The 22929-nt window shown below is 31.2% G+C and overlaps 1 protein-coding gene across 7 annotated transcripts in view; it reads right to left on the minus strand.

Moving 5' to 3' along the window:
- The window catches only part of LOC143256961 (G patch domain-containing protein 1), an 85311-nt gene that overhangs the window by 2738 nt on the left and 59644 nt on the right, over nt 1-22929 (minus strand). For 6 of the 7 annotated variants that reach the window (XM_076514895.1, XM_076514893.1, XM_076514896.1 and 3 more), the window contains 6 exons: nt 20411-20586; nt 18070-18194; nt 16602-16720; nt 14774-14895; nt 6877-7327; nt 5866-5954 (listed from right to left, as the gene is read on the minus strand). In XM_076514895.1, coding sequence (XP_076371010.1) covers nt 5866-5954; nt 6877-7327; nt 14774-14895; nt 16602-16720; nt 18070-18194; nt 20411-20586 — 1082 coding nt within the window. Of the gene's footprint in view, nt 1-5865; nt 5955-6876; nt 7328-9569; nt 10232-14773; nt 14896-16601; nt 16721-18069; nt 18195-20410; nt 20587-22929 lie in introns of those variants that run through there. The other variant, XM_076514898.1, reaches the window with a different exon arrangement.

Genomic DNA, 22929 nt, shown 5'->3' on the forward strand with positions numbered 1-22929 from the left:
ATTATGCCTCATCAGATCATGGAAATAATTCCCAGTTATTACAATCTCATGAAACTTTCTGTTGGAGCTAATGTTCCTTCCTCAATCTAAGTTAAAGTATAGCTGTGATTTATAGTCATTATCAACAGTAATTATAATATTCTGATACTGGAGAGAACTTAAATTTCTCATACATCATCTCTAGACCTATGGTAAAGTAAAAACATAGCTTATAATCTGTGTTCACAGTTAAGAAAGTCTCTTGACACTCTTTGTTAGGGGGAGCTTTCATACCATGACTTATGGAAAAGTATATCTATGATACATAGTTACTACAGTCTTCTGACAAATTCTGCTGGTGGAAATTTATCATCATCCATTAGGATCTTTTGAATATTGTTAGATAATTTAATCACTTATCTAAGAGCAGCAATTAAATCAACTAGTGTCCAACAAACTAATCAAATAATTAAAAATTAGAGTTTCTGATTATTCTAATTAATCAAATGTCTGATAGATATTGCCATTATGTTTGTTCATTGTTAAGAACAAACCTACATAACGAACATATGTTTGTGTGTGTGTGTGTGGGGGTGGGGAAAAATTGCTTGGCAATTTGAGGGTAAGATAATAATTCCCATTTTCACTGAATTTTTCTATTCCTATTGTTATTACTAAAAAATTATAAGGTGTTCTGCCACAGTCACTAATTTTAAACATGCCTGGAGGGAAGACATCTGGATGGACACACCAGCCACCAACTTTCTGACTTTGTAATTATGAAATAAAGTGTAAATGTATTGTTTTTTATATTGTTTTATGTTGCTAATTTGTAACTATATTCTTTAATGTTATATTAATATATGTAAATGTGGAGGATGGGTCCAAACCCCCATCCATTTTTGTTCCAGAAATTAATGACTATTATTTAATATGCAGGCACAATTTTTGCAGAGAGGTCCAAGAGAGTATACCCCACAAGTTTTTAAGAAATTAGTAATTATATTATATTACTTAATGTATAATCTGCAACAGGTATAAGGGAGGGGTCAAACCCCTTGTCCCTTCTTCCACCTGTTTGAAGGGGTTCAAACTTCTCAGTTTTCTTCAGAAATTAATTTTAAAAAAGCCAACAGCATTAAAGTTTTAATTACCAGTTTCTTAATCTGAATATGTATTTGTGATAGCTAGAAACAAAAACTCTATTTCATTTACACATCTACCTATGAGATTTGTATGGCACTACTTTAACCAAGTTCCAATCTAAATTCATGTTTAATGTGAATATACTGGTATATGATGATGTCATCATGCAACAATAGCTCTTCACTAGTATAAGAGTGACACAACCTTCATGGTTTGTAACCCCACTATACACTTGATAGCTTCATTTTTAGATAATACAAAAAAAGATGCACTAGAAGTGAATGTATGTGCAATTCAGGAAGATAATAACTTTTGAGATAATAACACTTCTTCACAAAGATATACCAGAATCTCACATTGAAGTGGTGGATAGGCTGGTGTAAAATGTTACCTAGATGAACTACCATCAGAAAGTTGTCAAAGTGAAGCCCATGGAGTGTGACAGCTGATGGCAGAGCTTCCATAAAAGCACGTCCATAGGTGAGTGCATCTCATCTAGTTTTGACTACAGTATACACTGCTTGAGATGAAAGGAAGGGAAAGGTGAAGGATCATGGAGTATTGTAGAAACGGGCAGAATATGGTCATGGCCAACTGAACACATGCACATAAGTCGTCAGTAAACCAGTATGTGTGACATGAGTAAGGCATGATCAGGTCATACAATGTGTGCAAACCTCAAATCCACTGAATAGACTCTAATTGTACGAGTAGGGCATTTTAGCTGTGACCTGTACTAAACTACAGTGTCACCATCATTCTACTTCTAAGTACATTGTGCCAAGCTAAACTGTTTAGAATTCTTAATTTTTTATATACATATTTATCCATCTTAAAAACAGTGGGTTGATTAAAGTATGGCAGCTCATGAAAGTGAAAAATCTGCAGGATAAGAAACAGGCAGACAGGGAAGAGAAGGACCAATGAATGTGTAGAGAGTCACATACATGTCTGTGTGGAATTTACATACATTCATCATTTATTTTATTGAGTGAGCATAGTTTTGTGGTTGTGTTTATTTAATTTTTTAATATATTAGGAAATAAAACAACACTTCATCAACATCAACAATTTTCCTTCAAAAACCGTGGAAAACATTACTATATGCACATATCTAGACCAACAAACAAACAACAATAAATCCCAAGATAAAACAAACTACAAAACCTTACACTGCTGCATACCACATGTTCCAAAAATCAGAACAAAATAACCAACATTTGGAAAAATCTTGTAACAAAATACAACATTGCAGTAAACATCAAATTTATTCAAAAACCAGAAACAAAACTAAAGTCCATACTATGTAAAAATTACACTGACAAACAAAACACCAAAATAATTTATAATATACAATGCAACAACTCCCATGACTTCTATATTGGAGAAACAAGCAGTAGAATGGAAACTAGATTTAAAAAAAACACATTCACATGTTTTTAAACACTCCCAGACACAAAGTAGGGAAGCAAATACAAACAAACACAAAATCAAAGAAGCCCTACTTATACAGCAACTGAAACCAAAATTAAACCAATATAAAGGAACACCTTTATACCTACACTAATTAATAATCTAACATCTAACTGTAATGCCCCCTACAACCACATACCCCTTTATACCTTTATCCCTAAGACGTGTGCCCGGCAATGGTCAGTTGCAAACGTTCTCTTTGTTAACCTGAAGATGACATAGGAAGGTTGAAACATTGTTTTCTGCTTGTCAATAAAAGAGTTAATACCCATACCAGCCATTCTGAGATACATTTTTATTTCAAGTGGGTTTGTTTCTCGTCATCAAGAATAAAATAGACCCCAAATGCTGACAGTTGAGAAATTAATATTCATCTTGATGGTAAGCCAAAACATACTGATCTGTAGTCTGTGGACAGCAAGACATGCTGGCACACTCAACTAATCATGAAACACATTTCTCAGTATAAACCTTATTGTCTGGAAAGAGTGGGAAAACTAATTATAAGAAGAATCATGATGCAACAAAAAAAGGAGGGGAATAATAGATGTGTGTGTTTTCTTATACAAAAGCCACATCAGGCTATCTGCTATGTCCAAGGAGGGGAATTAAACTCATGATTTAACACTGTAAATCCAAAGACTTGCCACTGTCTTACAGGGGAATGGGAATCATATGAAATTTGAGAAATGAATAAATCATCACACACTTGAAAAATCATTTCTAAAAATGCTGTGCTAGACCTAGCTGAGTCTGCCATTTAACATTTTTATGAATAAAAATAAGAATAAATATTACCTAATCCACAGAAATATTAGTAATATTTCAGTAAGTCCACCATGAAACCACTGAAATTACACATGCATCTCACAAGAAACTAACTATATCCCATTTTAGAACAATGAAGTATTACCAGTACTGCAATACATATTCCATTGATATGGAACACTTTGAAAGCCAATGACAAAATTAAAATTAATGAAATTACCAGCCTTTTTACATACTAATAAAGTTTTACTACTCATACTATTATAGATATGTAAAATATCTTTTACAATAATTTTTTAATACTGAAAAACAAAAATTCCATGAAAATTTACTCATTTGCAACCTAATGTACTTCATTTTAATGAGCATCTAAGGTCACATACATCATATAAATAGTAGATTCTTCGATTTAGATTTGTTATACTTACAACTGAAATACAATAATGTACTTGTGGTAGCATAACTTCAATAATTATTTAAATGTGATGCACAAAAGAAAAATTACAATTTCGTATTTGACCTTTGAAGTTCATTACTGATAAATGTAAAATGTACCCAAGCTTATATATGATATGTTTAAGCAGTTTTGCCCCCTCATCTCCTAAAAAACAAACTCAAAACAATTGTTTCTGTTTTGTTTTGCTGGCTAGTTCTTCAAGCCAGACAAAATAAAACTGTCATTTCAAACAACAAGATTAAATATACAATATTCACAGCAATTACGAACTGCACAAATAAGATTCATCACCAACTATGTGGAATTGAACTTTCTGCCTTAGCTCTTTCAACATGGGGTCAGTTCAGAGACTAACCTTGTAACCATTTTGTGCTTGTTATGATTTTCATTCTATTACTTTTAAATTAGAAAGTTTATATTCACAAAATCTGGCAGATTATCAGTAAGTATTATAAGGCTTTCACATACAAAATATCAGCTATTTTAATTAGGTTTTAAGATTTGTTAAACAATATTTTTCTTATACCTTTTTTAATTTTGCATGTTGGCATGCAAAGTAATTTTCATTTTAATATTAAAACTACTTTTGTGCATCAGAAAACTGTCAAATTTCACATGTGAAACTTTTATTTTATACATGTTTCTTGCAAAAAAAACAACTTTTTATGTTAATTTTGCTAACAAATCTCTGTATGGGTTCAGTTGTTTTTACTGATCTCATAACCACCATAAAAATTAGGAAATTAATATAAGTTATATTTTTTTCATTCTAGAATGACTACAGATTATGAAATGAAAACATAAATGTTAAAACTAAATAGCTTAAATCTCAAATCTCATAACATGATACATTTATATGTATATTTATTAACTTTTTCATACTGACCTTTCAGCCTTGTATGGTTAACAAATCAGAATTTACAATAACATGGTGCATTGCATTCATTTTACCAAATCCAATAATATAAAAGTGACCTTCAGTTTTTACAGAGACCTATCTTGGCTGTGTTTTAGTTGACTAGTATTTTGTAAAATGAAATCATATTTCAATTATTATAAATTGTATGTGTATATACATTATTACTAGTTGCAAAGAGGTTCAACTTATTTTTCTTAATACATAGAGCAGTAAATAAAGAAATAAAGCACAAAATTATCTCTTCTAGTTACGACCATTATACTCATTGTTGAGTATCTACTCCTTAAGAAATTTCACAAGTGGAAGATGAGAAATGAAATTTTTTTTAGGTTTTATATATACATATGAATGACCAGGAATTTATAAATTATATCATTGATACCATAGAATTCCATTATAATTTATCAAATTTAATAACTAATCTGTATTTCAATCTGAAAAGTATGAAATCACAAAGAAACTTAAAAGTCAGCTTAGCAGCTCAAAGGTTTATCTCAAAAGGAAAAGAGGAGACCATTATATTTAAAAATGGCTGACAAAATCACTTAGATGACACTCTGAGATTCTAATTGGTTATTCACATCATATATAGAAGTAGGTATATATAAGGGACCATTTCTAAAATTGGAAAGAGGTGAACAGGGGGCCACTGTTGTTGATTCACCAAAAATACTGATAGCTCAGCAAACAGAAAACAAGGTTTTTCTTTTACATTCTAGCTTGTCAATATTGATAATTTCATTTTCTAATTTGTATAAAAATATAGATTTTAATTTAATATCATAAACATCTACTTTTGAACTAGTGCTGCATTCAACAAACCACATGACACAGAAAAAAATATATTTTGGAGTGTTTGTTGAATATTTACTTCTAAATTAAGAAATTAAATAATGTAAGATATGAAAACATGAGTTAAAACCTAAAGTTTAATACCAAACATAAAGAGATAAATTCATAATATAGTATTTCAATAAAAGAGATGGCAAGGCCTTTGACCCATGACCCACCTGGAAAAGATTACTAATTGTCCTTATGGTCTGAAAGCTGCTATAGCAATTATAAATGAAGTCTACATTTCACACAGGTTAAACAACAATTTTATCATTTATTTGTGTCTTACCTTATGTTTCTTCTTTTTATGCTTGTATTTTTCTCTCTTATGTTTGGATCCTATTCTCATTTTTCTTTTATTCACATTACCTTGTGTGCCTGTATTTCAAAAAGGTATATAAATAAAGAATACATAAACATGCTGACAAAAGTAACCTTTAGCATGAGCTGAGAAACCTTAGTATGTTTACTGATTTGTAACTAACTTTGTTTGGCAATGCCTAAACATGATAATTTGCATAAAAAAATTAAAATTCTGAATATAAACAGATCAATCATAAAACATGCTAGAGCTCCCTCAACACAAAATAACAAGTAGTAGTGGTACTACAGACCAATCAATCCTGTTTCCAACAAAAAACAGACTTTCAAACTAAACATTTCTTAATATTTTGTTTTAGTTATTGTAAATTTTGTACTATGTGAACAAGAAACTGTTACAATTTCTGCTTGAAGGCATGTTTGATGAACAAAAAGCTCTAGAAAATACAAATTTCATCTGGGAATTTCCTTTTGCAAAGTTTAAGAAATAAGGTTCAAGTAGAAATTACAATCTGCCTTGTTTGATTATTTGTAGGAATAACAACATACTTTTTAATTAATATACTAGGTTATTCTTATAATTATATCTTTTGTCTTTCTTCAATTGAGCAAATTACTTCATTTTTTTTATTGAAACTGAAATTTCAGGAGTTTTCTAAGACTGTAACTTAACATTTTTTCTATGACTTTCAGTACTGTAATTTTTTAGAACTCAGTTTCATGAGTTTTAAAAATTTCATAAATTTGTAAGAGTTCTGTTTACCATGAAGTGGTTAAAAACTCACAAAACAGCATGCATGACAAATCACAATAAAATATATTAATTAACAAAGACCAGATCTTAGTGAAGTATGGTAAGCTGTTAAGTTATTATTGTGTATGAAAAGTCATTTTAAATTGATATTTATGTGGAATTTTTGAGATAATCATCAAAATAACAGCATATACTGATGTAAGGAAATGTTATGAGATAGCTTACTCATTATTTCCATATCTGGGGGTAGCTTTGGTCCATAAACTTCTTCCCTGTTAGGTCCAGGTTTCAAAGTTTTATCATGACCATTATTTGGTAGCTTTCTGTCTTTTCTGGACATTTCATCATTGGTTATGCTTTGTATTCTTACATCAGTTTTCTTCTGACCATCCATATTCATATTATCAGAACAACTCTCTAGTTTCTCTCTTCCTTCTTGTCTTCTAGAAAGAGAATCTAGATCTATGTTAGCAAAAACACCTGTTGGTGGTGGAAGTCTTTTTACAGATGTTTCTGAGACCAATGGTTCAAACACAGAATCTTTTCTTTCATCAGTAGTTTTATCAACAACTGTGCAAGAAGTATCCTCTGCTTCATCTGAAGAGCTTACATCATTTGAGCTAGAATCTTGAAAAATTGCCTTAAATAAATCGATGGAGGGACATCTTTTTTCCTCCTAAAATAATATGATGTAATAACCTTTTGTTAATTAACTAATAAATCTAATTTTCAAAATGCTCTCATTTGTGATATTCAACACAGTTATGATTATGGAGTTAATTAAATTTCATTACATAATAAACTTTTCTAAGTTTAATTTTTATTTTATTTTAAAATAATCACAGTTTTCAAACATTTTAAAGACAACAATGTAGAACATAAGATAGTTAAACAAAAATAATAATAAATGATTATAATTTCCCCATATCTTTTTAACCCTCAAGTTATCAACTTGTTCATATTCTGTTATGTTAAATAATTTTGTTTTAGCCTGTTACAATACTCAGTGTGAAAAACTGATGAAAAAAGAATCAGACCAAATCACTCATTTCCTTTCCAAAACATATAACAAATCTCAACAATAATTTGTGGAATTAAATATAATATCTTCAGAACTTTTTATGTAACTAATCAAAATCATGAATTCACAAACAAGTTTGAGTATAAATAGGTTAGCAAATTGTAACTGAAACCCAACAGGGCCATCAACAGTAATTTTAAGGTTAATATGAAATATGCATTACATGCACATTAGAAAACTAAATTAAAACTTTGATTATGTTGTGCTGTCATTCTGAGATAGCAATCAACACAAAACTTTCATTCTTTTATAAAAAGGTGAGACTTTACAAAACATCATTTTCAAATATTAATTAACTCATATAAAAAACAAGAGATAAAATATATTGTTATACAATTACATGGTAAGTTTACATGCTTCTAGATAGTTGTTTATTCCATTACAATTTGCCCAACAGGTAATAGTATCTCATTACTTCTTTCTTATACCAATTGCAATATATAGTTTTGTTCTAGGTGAAAAAACAAATCAAAATTAAATTTTCAGCCTGATTATTATTACGGAATTAAAACTTTTATAGAGGCGTAATTTAACAGATGAGTGGGTCTTCATAATTTTTAATACATTTTTTGCTCATAAACAGATTGTGTTAAAGAGTTATCTTCATTTTAGTTTTATAAAACACTGAATTACACAAAAATGGCAGACAAAAATTTTACAAACTGATAAAAAAGCAAAAATACCAAGGAAGAAAGTGGAAAACTGCTTCAAAAACCACCAAAGGCTTGAGAATGGTAATATGAAAAGAAGATTCCTTTATCAACCAGACATTTGAAATACCTCGGTAATTGAGGTAAAAACCTCAATCCTCTGAAGATGAGTATGTGATGAGATTTAAATCCAGACAAGATAGACTAAATGGCACTCTTACTATGACCTGATCTCTGTCTAACCACCAAGCCAGGGTGACTCTGGTTGGGAATGAGAAGTGTAAAAAGGTGATCCATGGGATCAAATGAGAAGTTCCACTGGTCTGGGAACGTACACCAAATGGAATGCATATAATCCTTACCCATGAGAATGAGAGCTTCCAAAGAAGCTTACATCCCCAGAGGGGTAGAACATTTTCAGCTGCAAGTAATCTGAGGTGAGGGATTTGCCTGCTCCAAATGTGAAGACAGAGATGAAGAGGTTGAAACTGACCGAGGTTAGAATGAAGATCCTACCCCTAAATGAATGGGATACTAAGTGAAGGACAGATTTCTCAACAGTCATCAGGAATCCCATGGTGCTTCTTGTATGAGCAAATGAGTTGGTCTCTGGACTTTAAACAGGAAGAAGCAAGCAGGAGCCACTCATACATACAAAAAAGTGCAAAGACTCGGGAGTGAAGATGTTGACCAAAAGTTTGTAACTTAACAAAGTGCTTATAAAATGGACAAACTATCTACATTTGCCATCTAAATTTTCTATCTCCCCTCAGTTGGAATTGACTGATACCAATCCATCTCTCATGCAAATCATTATGTGCCAATCCTCCACCAATAAGAATACAAGACACTCTCATGACATGTGATCCTTCTATTCTAATCTACCGAACTATCATTTAGAGTTTGAGTAAAAGAGTGAAGCAAATGTTTTCAATGGGAAGAAAGTTTAGGAAGTTTGAGAAGAGAGCAAGTGCTTATCGTAAATATACAGTTACGACAGAAAGTGTTCGTACCCCTGTATCCTGAGTAGTTTTTTGCTCATAACTTAAAAAGTATAATATATTATAAATATTATACTAACACACATCTACATAAATTTTTATGTAAATTAGACAACAAATAAACTGTTTATAAACAAATAACCAAAAATAGGAGGAGCAGAAAGTGTTTGTACATTTCAGAACGTGTGAAAAAACTGATATTCCCATAAAAATTTTGTTTAGTTTGGCAAATAAACTACATTATACCATTCCAAAACTAGACACTGGGTTCATAAGTATATTGGAATTTAGCTTGGACATCACGGCGAACAGGAATCAACTGTCCAGTGATTTAAAAAAATCGAATTATTGTAAAATACAAGTCTCGTGTGTCTCTTTCCAGTATTGCTACACAACTTAATGTGCCACTAACCTCCCTCATTCTGGCTGCCCCACCAAAATTCCAGAGAGAACCAAGAGGAAGGTTCTCAGAGAAGTTAGTAGGAACCCTTGTTTAACATGTAGTGACATACAGAAACTGGTAAGGAAAACTGGGATTGAAGTAAGCATCTCTATAGTTACAAACATGTTACACTCTTCTGGGTTGAAAGCATACCCTTCTCGTAGAACTCCATATTTAAAGCCTGTTCATTTAGAAGCATGATTTAGGTATGCAAGAAAGCATGTAGATGAACCCTTTACCTATTTGAAGAGTATTCTTTGGTCAGATGAGACTAAAATCGAGCTTTTTGGCCACAATGATGTTTGCTATATTTTCCGTAAGAAGAGGGAAGGAAATCTTCCAAAGAATACCGTCCCTAGAGTTAAACACGGAGGTGGCTCGATGATGCTATGGGGTTCCTTCATCTCTTCACCACGTCAACGGAATCATGAAAAAAGAAGAGTACGTTGATTTATTAAAAACTTATATCAAGAATGATGGAACTTGTGGCTTGGGCGTTGTTGGATCTTTCAGCATGATAATGACCCTAAGCACACACTGAAATACGTGCAATCCTGATTGCAGAGGAACCATATAAGCGTTCTGAAGTGGCCATCACAGTCACCCGATCTCAACCTAATTGAAAACGTTTGGCATGAGTTGAAGACCAGGGTTCATCAGCATCATCCCAGAAACTTGCAAGAGTTGGAGGCCTTCTGTAAAGAATAATGGAAGAAAATACCAGTCGAGTACTGTCAAACAATTACTGAGGGCTATGAGGAGAGATTGCACCAAGTAATTCACCTGAAAAGCTACACAACTGACCATTAAAGTAGATGCAAGAACACTTTCTGCTCCTCCTATGCAATACTCAACTGACAACTCCCATTCAGCTAGTACGTCAAATTGTTTGGAATATCTTCAAACAAGTTCTTCCTTAACCTGACCTGAATCTAATGTTTAGCTTTTTGGCTTAATCATTACACTTAAGTCACAACATTCACAACCAAATTTAGATAATTTCAAACATGTTTCACTGCTACAATATTTTATTTTACATTTACAAGTTAACTTCACCACATTGGTTTTCATGGTCTCAGATCTTTTATTTTTTAAGTATAGTTATAAAACTGGCAAAATATACACACAGAAAATTTACAAAATATTTTGTAGATTGAATTTTTTCTCTAGAAAACTTGCACAAAAACAATATACTAAAAATATCACAGCTGAGAAAAAATGTAACATATGTATAAAAAAAAGAAACTGTAGTTAAATACACTTAAATTGAAATATGTCTGACACTGAATTTTATATCTAATACTAAAACAGTGAGGAATGTTTTTACATGGTGTAAGGATTGCTAAAATATTGAGAAGTTTAATAAAGCTTCTGGGAAGTAACAGAAATGAAACAAACTTTAACCCTTTCACTATAGCTGGGATGTACATTTCCCACTGAACTGGTAGACATAATAGGTATTAAGTTATCAAACCTATATAAAAACCATATCAGACAAAATTTCCACGTGGAAATACAACCATGTCGAAAAACTACAAGCAAAAGTGAAAAGAAAATGGTAATGTACACAGTTGATGCCTGCAAAAAACATGAAGGGATATGGATTAATGATGATAAGTGTCTATTCTGTGAACACCAAACAGAATCATTGAAAGAGCAAATAACTGAAAACAATATCACAGCACAAATATACCATCAAAACACTAGAATAAGTTCACATACAAAGTATCAAGAGAAAAATGGCAAAATATATGATTGTAAGATTGTTGTTTTTGTTGAATATGCACAAAGCTCCCCAAAAGCTATTTGCATTAGCTATTCCTAATTATGAAGATAGACTAAAGAGGAGACATCCAGTCAATACAACCGCCCACTGTCAATTCACAGACTAACTGTATAGTGGGATTTCACTGTCACTCTTATATTGCACTCATAGCCTCAAAATGTGGAGTGTTTTTTTTTGTTTTTCTGCTGGAAACTCAAGATGAAATACCAGAGTTAAAAACATAATCACTAGATTCTGGTATTGAAATAGGACAGCTGCAGTTACAAGAAATATATCTGGTGGTTATTCCAGAGGTGTAAAACAACACTGATCATCTACTATTTGTAAATTATGCAAATTCAAGTATTAAATATAACTGTTTAAAGTTTACAACACATGACATACTTTAAATCCCTTAATTTTTAGTGTGAAATCAAAGCCTTAAACACTTAAGTCTTAGTACTTAGTATTTTTTGATGCTCAGAAAATTTCTTAACAAATTATTGACCATAATATCACAATAAAAGAAAAAAATCATGCAGAGATTTAAATTTGTCATATATGGTAACTTAAAATCAAAAATTAATAACTTATATGCTTGATCAACTCTCTCAACACAGGCTGTCAATTTCACCAACCACATGACCTCTTTGTACTCCAATTCTTTATAGGTTTAATACTTCTAACTTTCAATATAGTACATGTATTTTCACAAAATTGGTGGTCTTTCAGTTAACATTACAAGTGTTTCCCATACAAAAAAAATCATACTATTTTAGTGAATTTTAGTATATTGAATAAGCTAAAATAAAGATTTCTCCACAAATATATTGAGTATTTGATTTGAGTAATCTGTATGAAAAGTAATTTTCATGATAACATTAAAATACTTCTCATGTCAAAAATCTCAAATCCTCCTAAATACATTTCAAAGTTTTTTTTTACAGTAAAAGTTTATATTTTATCTGTTATTTTCTCTACCCTTGATCAATTTGGTCAACACTGAGACCAACAAATAAAATATTGAAATGAACATGAATTGCCATTTTTCTTCTTTCTAGAATGACTTCATACTGTAACATGAAACATGTTTATCATAAGTAACTTTCAGCTTGTAAAAGTATATATATATATAAATATTTATAATAACATTTTGTTTTATTGCCATTCTGATTGCTCTTTGAACTGTATCTAACTGCTATCTATGCTATAACAAGTTGTAAATCACTCAAGTCATGTGTAGCTCACGTTACATTATCAAATTACATTACCTACGTGCATCTAGTGGGTGCATGCCTTGTGAAACATTTTTTTATATTATTATTTTACCTAATTTTAATCTTAACTATCCCAACACATCCATATTTTCACATTTGAGTTACTTTTATAATAATAATAAAAAGTATATTAAAAACAAGAAAGCTTAATTTGTTGTCAATTGTCAATTATACTTAACCCTTCACATTTTATACTGATGGTAATATTGCATTAAATAATGCACAAAGAACACAAATTAATAACATGCAAAAAACAGACAATTTCCCCAAACTAAAAAGTTTTCTAGCTTTCTAACTATGTGATAAAAGCTGTTACAAATTCCCATGGGATTGAAGGTTGTACTCTTGGTGAAGTTGATGATAATCAGTTCCGAACACAGCATTACATGTCATTTGACAGACAAAAACCTTGAGCTTTCTATTAGTTACAGGTAATATATAATTAAACATAAAAAGAGAACTATTAACAATGCTTGAAAGACAGGATGTAACAGGTAGGTGTAAGTTTCTATTTATAGCTCTGTAACCAAAGAAAATTGAAGGTTATAAAAATTATGGTTTTTCTGAGAAAGATATTATAGGTAGCAATTTATATTTAATTTTGTACATTTTAAATTGGTGGTGGGTAAAATACATAACATGCCTAGAGAAAATGTGTTACTATGAAAATCTAAGAAATGTTTAGGATCAAAAAACAAAAATTCCTTACACACTTAAGAACTTAAAACTTACATACTACTAAAAAATGGATTATCAGCTAAGTATTTATGCCATACTAATTGTTCTAACATAAACAAAAAGCAGTTTAATACAATTTTTGATGTAGGACACTTACAGTTTGTTTCATGTGTAGTAAAGGGTACAGAGGGTAAAAGGGTTAAAAGCATCCTTCCAAACAATATACTGAATTAGAAATATATTTTAAGTGGTAAAAAGTTGGTGCTAAGTCATTATAACTTTTTTCAAAATCATGTATTAAATATTACTGTTTAATTCTCAGTGTGTTGGTGGGGTCTATATGGTTTCTATCACCTTCTTATACAAATGTTTTATACAGAATTTGAGTGATTTCACACAAGGTTTTTGGTCAATTCTTTACACAGTGTTGTAAGAGATAAAAATGTAAAGTTACTCAATATGATGCAACATGTGGACACTACTAACAATGAATGGCATAAAAATAAATAAACAATTTGAGGGTTAAAACCCCTCATTTGGACTGACAGTTATAGTTATTTAAAACAATTACTGAAAGACTAGGTTGACATTAAAATGTTGATAATATGATCCTTAAACACTGTACTATTTCAAAAATACAAAAGGCAAAAATACCCACACTTGTAACATGAAAAAGAAGTTAAAAACTAGAAATTTACAGTTATGTAGCTTACCACATCATTAAAAATATCATCCAAACATTTTGTTAACAGTGAGAGTACCCACCTGATGAAATGATGCATTTTAATATTTATAAGTAAGAACATAAGAAAAGTCCATTTATTTACCACGTTGAATTTTATCTTCATTCTAAGTAGACAGCTTGCTTTAATCAAAAGCTAACATTAATTAAGAAACAACTAAAATGTTTTAAAGATATTTGTCAAATCTAAAAGGAAGGTACACTTTCATATCATGATGATTAAAACAGGTACTTCTCGCATTTAAATATCAAGATAATATGTATAATATTTGGATGATAATTAAACAGCTGAATGTTTTATACTGGAATATCCAAGTATGTTGTTGTACAATACTTTACTGGTGACTAAAACAAATGAATAGCACTATACAAGCTCTTTAATTTTTGTAAATTATATCCATGTTAAAACTAATGTTTTATATTCATATGCTCTCCTACTGTTAGAAAAATAAACAAACTGAAATAACATTTTTGGTTTTTCCTTACCTGTCCTTCGTTTGTGTCAGTCAATTGTAAATCTACATTTGGAGAACTGGGTTTTACTTCTTCCAGTACAGTTGATGTAGTTGGCATTTCATCATTTATTCTTTTTGAACTTGTTTTGTTTTCTGCATATAATAAAATATTTCAATTGTATGAAAACAAATTTTTCATACTTTATTGGATGTTACTCTAAGAACCAATGAAATGCCACAACATACATGAAAAAAGGATATACAATAAATGATAAAAGCTAATGTAAATTAAAATATTGAAACTTATTTAAAAAAAACAAATATGAATATATGATAAAAATTCTTAATTTACTGTTACTGATTTATCTGAATTAGAACTATTATACAGTAGTACACAATCTTAACACAATTATTACATTATCAGAATTCAAACTGATCTTGAGTTTCAAATGCTGCAAGAGTCAATCTGGTTAAATAAATGAGTTTTTGATCAATTTTTCAAGCATTTAAGAACTTTATCAGTTTAAAGTCTGTATAGTCACATGTTAAAACATTTAACTCATTCTGACAGTTTGTAAAATTTGTGAAAATAATTCTCATTTGAATATTTTATAATGTAATCCAACAAAACAAATTTAAAATATTTAGTATATTTACTTATAAACAGACCTATCAACTCCAACTTTTTTTGTAGCTGCATTAAAACGTGATGCTTTGAGCAAGTTAGAATATTTTGTAGAAGTACATTGTCCTCGTACATGTAGAGATGATATAACCAATTTCTGCCAATCAGCAGAGAATCATGTTGTTCTACAGGTGTATGTGAAGGCAAATCACAGGTGAAAGATCTGCCTCTGTTAATACACAACCTCTCCATCATTCCTCACAGTAATTGTCCAGATCATGAAAAGATATTAAGCTTCACTTGCAAAATGAAAATGGAACAAAAGGCATGCAAAGGTGAATTTACTGTTCAGGCTCTACCTGTTGTGAATACAAATTCCACTCAAGTTGCAAGCAAAAACAATGTGGATGGCATGCTCAGTTGGCTTAACACTTGTTATTCTATGAGCTTCCAGAAGTGAATTTAATTGTAAAATTACTGTAAATAAAATAATTTTGTGTATAGAAATTATTATGAAAAAGTTAATTATTTAAGATATGTGTCTGTGTATTCTCTTGAAAAAGTTCTAAAATAAAAATAAAAATAAAAAATAAAAATTCTCATAAAAATAAGAGTAACTTCTCTCAAAGTCAATTCTGAAGGGTAGGTGGACTTAAAAGAGTAAAGACTCCTGATATAAAATCATTTCATCAACAGTCTTATTTAACACTTTCACTACACAATTGGTTTTCAGGCTGATTCTCAAAAAGTGTCAGTTATGTACATAGAAACATCTTATATTGGCAAATTTCATAGCCCCCTATCACGAAAGAAGATATATACTATAATTCCTGAAAGTCAATGATAAGTATAGCAGATGTAACACATAAGAAACACCTATAAAGCAATAAAATTAGCTTCAAAACATTAAGAGTTAAAGCATGCACCATCATGTGGTCAGTCAGCTGAGGCATATAATCATCCAGTTTCACAGCATAGAACATAGATAGCACAACATGCATACATGTTTGGCAACTGTTGCAATAAAAGGAACTTTTTTTGGTTAATCAGAATTTTGCAGTCAGTGGGATTTATTTATTCATTCAGATATATCTAAACTACACAGCAAAATGGTTAAGGTAACTATAAATAAAAAATTCTAACATTATACAAGCAAATGTTTTTTGTTTAATTTCATAAAGTACATATATAACAATAATTGAATAAACTAATATAAAAGCTTAAATATTTTTACCGTTTGTTACTTTCACTGGCAAGTTGTGATCCTTGACTTCAATCATTGTTGGAGATTCCAGAATATTAAATAATGAAAATTTATCATGTTTCACTTTAGATGATCCCACCATGGTGCAGCTGGAAAGTGACAAAGTTAGTATCCATTTTGGTAAGTTAACAATAAAAGAAAAAAACAACAAAAAATTCACTGAATATTTTTTTTATGAAAGTTATTAACTTTGATTTCTATGTATTAGTTAATGCTACATTCTGTTCTGTCTAATCTTGTTCATAAACTTAAGATGTTTCTTATTTCTATCTAAATACAATACTTTTTAACTACAATTAATGCACTTCCAGTAGTTTTAGAGTCCTCACACACTAAGTGATTTCAAACTTAAAAGAAGCAAGAAGGATCAATATATGCAAAACTCTTACTTATTGCAACTTTAAAACAAGCATCAACTTGGAAAATGTAACACTTATTTTAAAAAGCACACAATACACGTTGCACAAAATCTTCCATTCAGTTCAAATCAGATATTAATGTGTGAATCTGTTGATAAGACATTTGTTACTGAAACTAGCTGTAGTACCCCTACTCTGGACAAAAGTTGTGTAAATTCATGAATAATCAAAGGTTATCTTAAAGCATGAAAAGTTGTTTATTATACATATAATTAAAAAAACAACAACAAAATATCATAAAACACAAAATTAGCCCAACAAACCTTCATGAAAAATTTGGTGAAGATCTATTGGGTGAAGTAGTGGTAAACAAACCATGCAAAAACACTCATAAAAAAACAAAAATGCAAAATTGAAAATTTGTAATTCCCCATGGACTTAATGAACTTCCATACCAATTTTGGTAAAGATCCATTCACACCCTGAGAAGTATTTACACTGACATACAACAAACACTACTATTATATATATATAGATGGCACCAGATTATTTAGTTTATTTTGCTCTAACCATTACTAATTTTGAAATTATAGACTAGAAGGAAGGCAGTTAGTGAACACTACCCACAGCCTACTTTTGGGATATTTCTAAATAATACTTTTGATCAACAAATAATGATTTTGTTTTGAATAGTATGATATGATTTTTGATGTGACATCACTACCAAACAGACTAATTACTGCTTTTCATTCTCATGTGAATAAAATTTTAAAATTATATTGTAAATAGGAAGATATCAACATGTTATTATTAATTGAGTATGCAGCAGTTGAAAGAGATTTTAATTCTGATATTGTTGACAGAGTTATCAAGAAATTAAAAGACAGGGACAAATATATTACTTTAAAACCACTTATTGAACAACTAAGTAAGATAGACTTGTATTACCATTTACACTTGGTTTATCTCATCATGTAAAGCAGTAATTTACAAACAAGATACCTTCATTTGTGAATACAAAATTAAACACTACAATGATGGATTTTCTTTCTTACAAAACTTTATAAAATAAAACTTACTCTGGAAATGGGTTTGGAATGTTGAACCTTTTACACAGTAAAGGATGTGGATGCCACTCATATTTTTCTCTCGTCAGCTTGCCAAACATCTTCATCTCTGCAGCCTTAACTTGTTCACTTGTAGCCTAAGAACAAGTAATATTATCAATTGTTTTAAATAAGCAAAAAATAATCAATTATTGAAGAGTTTAGGTTAACAACAAAATTAGGAAATCTTTAACACATCAAGAATTTTGTAATTTTAGATTTATATGAAATGAATCTAACTCATTTAATGCTAACAACATCATTTCAACACTTGTCAAATGACACCTGCCTCCTTGCAGATGGAAGTAAATAGTTAAAAGCCTATTACTAATTAGTGTTACCAAATAGTTATATTTCCTGTTTTTAAGAGTCATATTTTATACAGATACTTTTCTGTCAAACTGAGATAAACACAATGGAACAGATTGTAATCAACAAGAGTGAGGATGTGATAAAAATGGAGTTAAACTTCACTAACACTTTCTGATAAAAAAAATATACTAATTTTCAAGGATTTCCACAGCTGAAAAATATGTTTATAAAATTTCACAATTTCCCAGAATTTTCATGACCTAACTCTCACCTAAAAATCAGGTTTAACATGATCTGGGCTAGTGTATACTGATAGAATCAGGTGACAACAGCACTTCACCAACAGGAATGCAACACAAACTCCTTGAACACTTAAACTTGAAATAACTTCATTTTTAGATGAAGAAAAAATAAAGTGCTATAGAAGTGGGAAGGTGTGCACATGCATCTATCAGAAATAAATTATCAGGCAAAGAAAATGTTAATTCCCAAATGGCACTTTCTCCAACACAGAACAGTTAGAATTACTCATTGAAATGGTGGAAGGGCTTGTGCAAACATTAAATCTAAATGAGTTTCCTTCAAAAAATGCCAAAAGGAAAAGCCCATGGAGTTCGTTAACTGATGGCAGGGGTTCCATAGGGGGTATACCTGTGGGAAACTACATCTTGTTCTAAACTAAGAATACTATTTGCCCAGAAGGAAAGAGAGGGAAAGATAAGAAATAGTTCCAAGTGTTGCAGAAATAGGCAACATTTTTTTCCTGACCAACAGAGCACCTATGAACAAGTGCTTGATGAATCAAGAAGTGTAGTGATTAGGGTGCAATCAGATCATATGATGTGTGTCTGACCTTAACTAGAAAAAGAGATGATGAATCTGTCCTGCTGCAGGAGGACGGCACACTAGGTGTTTGAGGGATGACCTGCACTACACATACAATGTTACTGCTGTTCTTCTTTTCACTATAATGTACTGTACACAACCCACAATTAACCTTTATTGTCCACTGCCCCAGTGTCTAAAAACTGGCAAGTTGCAAGAGTATTTTGTGCTCCACTTGAAGAAATGAGGCAAACCCAATGTAAATGAGCAGGTCCAATGTGTGAAAGGAAACAGTTCTAAAATGGGTACCCCTTGTAGAATTGTCAGAGCAGGTCATGACTAACTAATCTATAAAGAGAGGAAGATAATGAAACATGCCCAACAGGTGGTGAGATATTCAAGGACATTGACATAGAGTGAACATTCCTTCACAGTCCACACATCTGAAGTCATGTGATCATTTAGAGATGCACTTTAGTCTGATTGAAAAACACCGAGATCTGGTTGTGGAGGCAGTGAAAGTATGCCCACTGTAGTGTTGGCACAGTCAAACCACCAAGACAGTTACTCGAGAAGAGGAGATAGGAAGTGCACAATGAATCCTGAGAAAGGTTCCAATGGCACAGCAATTTCCACTGGAGAAGACACACATGTATGGAGCCTAAGAGAATGAGTAGTTTATGGGAAGTTGAGTTTCAAAAGCAAAATATAATTTGATTATTTTTTTGTGCAATGCCATATTGTAAAAAAACAAAACGCAATTGTCATCTTGTGTTCTGTTATATGGTACAGCACAAGCTAAGTATGAGGGAGTTAAAGGACTCAATCCTGTTTAATACCAACTTAAAATGTTTTAGTAGTCAAATAATTTTAATGCATACATTATATGTGAAGCACAAGTTTATCCCCTAATATTATGTCAATGATAAAGGCAGAGCTTGTCAGTACAATAAATGCATAATATGTTAAACTGTGTGATTAATTTTTAGGTTCAAAACAAATAACAATGCTTTATGTATATAATACCACCTATATTTTTCTTCTATTCACAACCAAAAAAAAAAATTCTACTTCTGCCATACAGATAAATACACTATCTTTATTTTTAGTTTCTCATAATTTTAAAAACATGTAGAATCACTTGGTAACAATGAAGAAAGTTCACAATTACTCATACCTCTGTATCAACAGGTTCTTTCACATCCTTATTTTCTACGTGAACAGAGGACACAAATCGGGAGCTTAATGACCCTTTGACTGAGCTATGTAGCATCATTGCTCTCTGAAATCCTTCCTTTTCACCTTGTTTCTCCCATTCTGTTATGGATGTTGATTGAAACTCTTCTCGACACTCTAACTCAAAAATAGAATATATTTTTAGAAAACCATTTTAAACACACAAATAAAGGATATAATATATAATTCATGTCTTAGTTTTTCAGAAAAAAATGTTGGAAAAAAAGTACATGTTTTCAATATATCTCAGTGCTTAGGCAGCAGCCAAACTGAACAAATTAATACTCAAGCAAGAATTATATGTGACAAATATAAAAAGATAGCATATTGTTCCTTTCAAATTCAATGAGTTTCTTTACAACTGTAAACATTTAAACAAGTTAAAGTTATCCTACATATCTGATCATACACAGGGCCTACCCCACTAAAACAATGTACTGTATCTTGCTTTTTATATATTTAAAAAAAAACTATAATTTTTTAAAATTAATCCTCTCCACTGATAAATTGATGTATCAAAATATCTAATTTAATCAGAATAATTCATAAGTTTGCCAACTCTCATGGGAGTGCTAGGCCAGAATGTTTACCACACATCAAAACTGATCTTAATGCCAATAAAGCAGGCAATATCATGAACAGAAAGAGAGGTATGAAGCATAAAGCATTTCTTAAGATGCTTATATTGTACAATCAAGTATTTGTAATTCAAAATACACAAGGAACTATAATAAATATAGTCATCTAGTTAAAACCCATGATAATGACATTAAGCAAACAAAGAATGAAAAAGCTGATAGCCTTCCATCATAATTTTGATATAACAATGGTCAGTGAAAATGTGAAGAATTTCCACATTCATGTTTGAAGAATATCTTATGTTAGAACCATAATAAATGCATCTAAGAACACAGCAAGTTAAAGGATGTAATAGAAGAAAATATCTGAAATACTTTTAAAAGAGCCAAGTCTACCTGGTTACTAATCTATTTTGCTAGTTTAAACTAGCATTTCTCAACTAGTGGAATGTGAGGTTTTGAAAATTATTACTGAGAAGTTTTCAAACTTCTAATTTTTACTCAATTAGTAGGTTAAAAATAATATTTAAAATTTTGTTTATAATAAACTATTTATACATATGTGCTACTCACTTGCCACTATGAGAGAGCAAGGATGTATGGACAGTGACATTTCTGTAGGCTCGAGAAAGAGTGATATTCTGATGAAGTCATAGTAACCACCAGCATGGTGTTAGTACACATCACAGCTTCTTCAGGTGATATTTTACAATTCTTTGCTTTTACTATGTAATTTTATGTTGCATTTTATAAGCCCTAGCTTTGTGAGATATTGTTCACATATCACTTACAGTGAAGCTTTAATACATTAGAAAAGATACTGCCACAAGTATCTGGTTTAAGCTTCTCTCCTACACATACCAATAGAATCATGCCTTCTTCAGTCCATCCTGTGACCTTCATCAGCTGTACACTACACATACCAATAGAATCATGCCTTCTTCAGTCCATCCTGTGACCTTCATCAGCTGTACACTACACATACCAATAGAATCATGCCTTCTTCAGTCCATCCTGTGACCTTCATCAGCTGTACACTACACATACCAATAGAATCATGCCTTTTTCAGTCCATCCTGTGACCTTCATCAGCTGTACAAATTAAATTACATTTCTTCCTTTGTTTTAAGCATGAATTTGTTTACGATTATTTTATTTTCTTTGTCTTTATTTTTTTCCTATTTCTATTCATTCAGTGACCACTTTATTAAGTACATCTATCTTGTACTGGATAAAAATCCCTTTCACCACCAGAACAGCTTTAATTCTTCACAGCATGGATTCAACAATGTGCTAGAAACATTTCTAAAGAATTTTGGTCCATGCTGTCTCCATAGCATCATACAGTTCCTGCATATTTTTTGGCCACATATTCATGCTGCAAGCCTCCTGTTCCACTTCATCCCACAGGTGCTCTACTGGATTGAGATCTGGGAATTGTGCAAGCCATTGAAGTACATTGAAGTCACTGTTGTGTTCACGGAACCAACTTAAGATGATGCATGCTTTGTGACATGGCACATTATCCTGCTGGAAGTAGCCACTGAAAAACAGGTATACTGTGACCATAAAGGGATACACACACCAATAATGCTCAAGTACACCTGTGGCATTCAAATTACACTTAATTGGTATTAATAGGCCTAATGTGTGCCAATAAAACATTTTCCACACCATTACACCATCACCACAAGCCTTTACCATTAACACAAGGCATGATGGAATCCTAAATTCATGCTGTTTATGCCAAATTCTGACCCTACTATCTGCCCACTGTAGCCTCATAATTCCTGTTCTTAGCTGACAGGAGTAGAACCTGATGTAGTCTTCTGCTTCTGTAGCCCATCTGCTTGAAGATTTGATGCATTGTGCATTTAGAGAT

Source organism: Tachypleus tridentatus, chromosome 7, assembly GCF_004210375.1.
Source record: "Tachypleus tridentatus isolate NWPU-2018 chromosome 7, ASM421037v1, whole genome shotgun sequence".
Lineage (NCBI taxonomy): Eukaryota > Metazoa > Arthropoda > Merostomata > Xiphosura > Limulidae > Tachypleus > Tachypleus tridentatus.